At 37.3% G+C, this 5,616-nt stretch overlaps 1 protein-coding gene across 1 annotated transcript; it reads left to right on the forward strand.

Annotated features, from left to right (window-relative positions):
- The first annotated feature begins 219 nt into the window (after window positions 1-219).
- LOC128106956 (olfactory receptor 4Q3-like) lies at window positions 220-4,692 on the forward strand. The gene is given in 3 exon segments (XM_052732328.1): window positions 220-224; window positions 3,730-4,664; window positions 4,667-4,692. Coding segments are annotated over 3 exon segments (966 nt in total).
- Window positions 4,693-5,616: the final 924 nt, after the last annotated feature.

Raw genomic sequence — 5,616 nt, forward strand, 5'->3', positions numbered from 1 at the left:
CAGAGTTGGAGCCCTAGGGACAGGGATGTGTCTAATCCACACAGCCATCATTTAACTAGAGATTGGCTTATAAGGAAGTTGTGAAGACACAGTCTTGGCAGCTGGGATGGTCAGATGAAGATTAGTGTTTCTTAGCCTGAGACTGCATTCTCCAGCACAGGTGTGATGAATAGCAAGATGCCATGTTCTTTTCATTAAATCCCATTGTCCCCATAAACAATGATGTAAGTTCATCATACATGTTTATGCAAACTACACTCACTTCTTGGTCTCCTTTCTTTAGATGCTCTTAAAATGCTTTTTGTGTTTTACTCTTTTAATCTATATTCTTTGGTATTTATCATTTTAATCTCAGAAAACAATTTTCAGGGTCCATGGAATCCAGAAGAGGGTGTTGTATCTCCTGGAGCTCGAGTTACAGGTGGTTGTTAGCCACCATGTGAGTGCTGGGGAGGGAATGTTGTTCCTCTAGAAGAGAAGTTAGCACTCTTAACTTCTGAGCCATTTCCCAGCCTTTAGATCTCTGTTTAGAAAGAAAGGTAAGAGACCAGCTGCCCACCTCTTAGTAAGTACCTGGACCATTTGAAGAGATTCTTTTGTTTTCTTTTCTCCATGCAGCAGGGTTCTTCCCCAAACACACATTTGCTATTAAAAGTTTTCACTCATTGATATATGTCAATGTAAACACATTTAGCTGAGTTTTGAAAATTGTTGTTATTCCTAGGGTATGCAGCATGAAATGACTGATAGGCGGGAATGGAATAATAAAGCTGAAATCTTTAACTTTATTTGCCTCAGTCCTGTAGAATTTAGGAAGGGAAACTTTGAAATCACATTTACTTTTAACTTATACACAAATCATGGAAATCATGCATATTAAGGGGGAAGCATGATGCTTTGATATGTGTGTGCACTGTGTAATGCAGATCAGGCTAATTCTAACCATTTTCTAGAACAATTATTATTTTTTTTTTAGTGTGAAAATGTTCAATGTATCTTCTAGCTTTATGAAGGAGACAGTGCATTTTACTTGTTGCACATCAGAACTTACTTTTATTTAATTAAAACTAGGTACTCAACAATCAAATAAACCTTTCCCCACCTCTCTCTCTCTCTCTCTCTCTCTCTCTCTCTCTCTCTCTCTCTCTCACACACACACACACACACACACACACACACACACACACATCTCCACTGACCTCTGACAGTCACCATTCTGTTTCAACTTTAATGAGATAAATCTTGTAGATTCCAAATGTGAGTAAGATCAGGAACATTTTCCTTGCCTGGCTTATTTCACTTATGTAATTTTCTCCAGTTCTATGTTGTTGCAAAGGACAGAATTTTATCTTTTTTAAAATGCTATGCTTTTGTGAATATATCTTTATCCATTCATCAGCTGATGGGGTATTAGATTGTTTTTACTCTCCATCTTTTATTAATGATGCTGCAGTGAACCTGAGAGAGCAGAAATCTCCTCAGATCTTGATTTCACTTCTTTTAGATATACACTCAGTCAGGGAGAGTTACAGGATCATATGATAGTCTAATTTTTATTTTTTAGGAAGCTTTATTCTGTTCTTCATAATGGCTGTGTTCCTCTCATTCTTGGTGAGATAAAGTATGTTGTGGTGGAAGATGATTTTATTGGTAGGCATTCTTTCATGTTAAAGAATGTAATATTGCTTGTATCCTTCATAGAACATTCAGAGGTTCATTTTCTTTCTGTGAGTAGAACTTTTAAGAAACATAGAAGTTGCAAGATATTTTTAGGAAACACATTAATTTTATTAAATATTGAAAGTAAACTGGACATTGTTGACATTATGGTTTATATACCTGAAAGCATGGCATGTCTTGAATCAGCAAAAAAAAAAAACTATGAAAACCATAATCTAGTCCACATCTTAATAATAATTCAAATAACCAATAATAAACACTTACAAAAGATATTATTTTATCTTTTTTAAGTATAAAAATTTCACAGCATTCTTAGCTAAATGTTATTACAATAAAACTTATAAACTATCTAAATTTGAATACCATTGAAATTCCTTAAGATTAAATATTACTTTAAAAAAGTATATCATTAACTAAGGCTCATAATCATATATAGTCTAATACATTTATACAGTCTTATTTAATCTACCCTTATGATTTAATTTTAATCTTACCTACAAGGTCATCTCTCTATTGACCTATACTTTTGAAATAAAAAACAATACATTGAACTTTCCTATTGGGATCAAACCTCACAGAAAATTCTTCAGTTTTATAAAAAATGTAAATTGCAGTTTTTATTTTGTATGTGAACCTGTGTCTATGTGGGTGATGGTTATATGTGGCACAGTACATGTATAGGGGTCAGATGACAATTTCCTTCCACCATGTGGGTCCTGGGATTGATTCCAGCTCATTGGACTTGGAAGCAACCATCTCATCAACCCATAAATCTGACTATATATGTATATATAACATATATATGTTAGAGATTTGTATGTATATGTTTATATATAACATAGGTATATGTTATTTATTTTATATTTTCTTTATTAGATTTTTTTCTAGTTTATACACTATGGTGTTAGAAGTTATATTTATAATTATAATAAATCCTTGATTCCTCTTAGCTAAACGTTTTAGACTCCCCCCCACAAAACACACAAAACTACAACAACAAGAAACTTTCAATCTTGATGCACCAAAGGAAGACTGAGGAATCCTCGTGGAGCAGCACAGCTTTAGTGTCCGCACACATGAAAGCAAATATCTTTCCATCTTGTAGTTTTCCTGCTTTATTTTGTTTGTTCTATAAAGCGAGGCCATCGCTTCCATGACTTTTTAAACTGGAGAGCTCTCTAGAGGGGAGGACAGTCACAGTGGTAGATGCGCATCCAAAGCTAGGTCAGCCACAAATTCTCCCTTCATCTGCTTAGTATTGATATAATATTTTGGAGAAAGATTTCTTGTTATCAAATTGTTTTCTCTTAGAAATTTGGACATCTTTCTGCATGTTCTATATCTTTTTTTTTTTACATCCAGTATAAATTATTTTATTAAGCAAGTTTTTTGAATTTCTCAAAAGAGCTACATAGTGAGTGGGTCAGTAGGAATAAGAAAATACAAATCTTGGGCCAGTGCGATCACTAAGCAGGTGAAAGTGACAGCTGCCAGGCCTGGGTTGTGTCACTGTGATCCACGTGGTAGAGAGTACAGACTTCCAAAAATTGCCCTTTGACCTTCATATGTATTCCTTGGCACACATATGCCCACACACATTCATACACACACCCACACAAAATAGGTAAGTAGCGTAATATTTTTTACAGCATGAAAACCTATGTATCAAAAAAAAAAAAAAAAAAAGAAAATACAAGTCTTGCCTCATCTTGTATTTTCCCAGAGCTGGTTTTGGACAACATTGTCTCTTCCAGACATAGAGCTTCTATTTCTGTATCATGGAATAATTCTATTGGCGGGGGAAGGGGGAATAAGGAGGATGAGAGGTAGGTGTGTGTGTGTGTGTGTGTGTGTGTGTGTGTGTGTGTGTGTGTGTGAATAATTACACTTTTGTAGAATAAAGCAGTTCATTATTCATGTTTTCAGTTTAATGTTATTGAATGTCTGCTACATAGTGTACCTACAGATGAGCAAGAAGTACTTTTTCACAATTTTTCCATTTTTGTCTAATTGAATTAACTCAATCCAGTTTAATTTTTCTTACCCTAGGTTGTTCGATATCCTGGGCTTGAAGAAAAATGAAAACAACTCTGAGGTGTCACGATTTGTACTTCTGGGCCTGTCATCTTCCTGGGAGCTGCAGTTATTTCTCTTCTTAGCATTTTTATTGATTTATGTTGTTACTGTCCTGGGAAACCTTTTGATAGTGTTGGTGGTACAGGCTGATGCTCACCTGCTCCAGTCACCCATGTACTATTTCCTAAGCCATCTGTCTTTCATTGACCTATGCCTGAGCTGTGTTGCTGTCCCCAAAATGCTAGGAGATTTCCTACAGAAGGAGAAGACAATATCGTTTTCAGGATGTCTGGCCCAGATCTTCTTTCTTCACTTTCTGGGAGCCAGTGAGATGTTTCTGCTGACTGTAATGGCCTATGATAGGTATGTCGCCATATGCAACCCTCTACACTACCTGACTGTCATGAATAACCACCTGCGTCTTCAGTTGGTGTTTGCCTGCTGGTGTGGAGGTTTCATCCACTCTATCACACAGGTCATAGTTGTCATCCAGCTGCCTTTCTGTGGTCCCAATGAATTGGACAACTTCTACTGTGACGTCCCCCAGGTCATCAAGCTGGCCTGCATGGATACTTATTTGGTGGAGGTGCTGATGGTCTCTAACAGTGGCATATTGTCTCTTGTCTGCTTCTTGGTCCTGCTCTTTTCCTATGCTCTCATCCTGCTCACTCTGAGAACTCACCTCCATCGGGGCCAGAGCAAGGCACTGTCCACCTGTGCCTCTCACCTGACAGTGGTCAGCTTGATCTTTGTGCCCTGTGTATTCATCTATTTGCGGCCATTCTGCTCCTTCCCTGTGGATAAAGTGGTCTCTGTGTTTTACACAGTGATCACACCTATGCTGAACCCCCTCATCTACACACTCAGAAATGCAGATATGAAGCGAGCTCTAGAAAAGCTGAGAAGGAAGCAAGTGACATCCCACTGCCTTGTTAAAGGATGAGATGTATAAGGTGTCTTATAAAAAGTCCTTCCTTAATGCTCTTACCTTAACCTGTGCATATGTAGAAGCCACTTTAGAGACTGGGTATCAAAGAAAAGACAGCATAAAAATTATAAAACATCACGTACAATAATAATTGTGAGACATGGGTGGCTTTGTTGGGAGTTAATATGAGGGTGTGACTCAGGAGGATTTATTGGCTGACAGATGACAAACATTAATTACATGATGGGGCCAGAGAATACCTTGAAAGGTCAACTCTCTACCTTTTTGCCTCCAGCAAGTCTCCATTTCATTAATTTATTTTACTACTTAACTTTGTTCAAGTGGCAAAAGGTATTAAGCTGCCTTTTGTCTGCCCTTGCTAACAGTCCGTAGTTTGAGGACACATCTACAGATGGCGTCTTTCCCTAGTCTCTTTTTAAGTAGCATAAGTTTCTCTTGTCTGCTTTCCAGCAAAGACTAAAAACACTAAACTCCCTCTGAACTAGTGCTCAGAAGGGAATTGTGTTCTGCACTGCCAAATCTTAAAAGCACAAGTCAGTTTGATAAAGGAAGTTTATGTGTGAGAAGGTGGGAATGCCAGGATGATAGGATATACTAGCACTCTGTGGTAGAGCTTTCTCTGGAAGTGATGTCCTGTCCTCATTCACATGGAGGGCAAGTTGATGAGGTTCAGCTACTCCTAATGTTTCATTCTAAAGAAGAGATAGAAAAAGAAAATAGAGCTGGGTTTTAAAGCACCTTCCTTATTTCTGGAGTGCTAAAGTTATAAACGCTGGGTCACAAACGCATTTTGAGTCGTAGGCAGTATTACTTAACTTCGTTAATTAACTTTCTCAATATTAATTATAAAAATCATAATCAACTGCATCAGCTAAATGCATCAAAGATAGCCTCAGAAGCACCCAAACACA

The sequence above is a fragment of the Peromyscus californicus genome, unplaced genomic scaffold (genome assembly GCF_007827085.1).
Source record: "Peromyscus californicus insignis strain IS unplaced genomic scaffold, ASM782708v3 Scaffold_12__1_contigs__length_115047231, whole genome shotgun sequence".
NCBI lineage: Eukaryota > Metazoa > Chordata > Mammalia > Rodentia > Cricetidae > Peromyscus > Peromyscus californicus.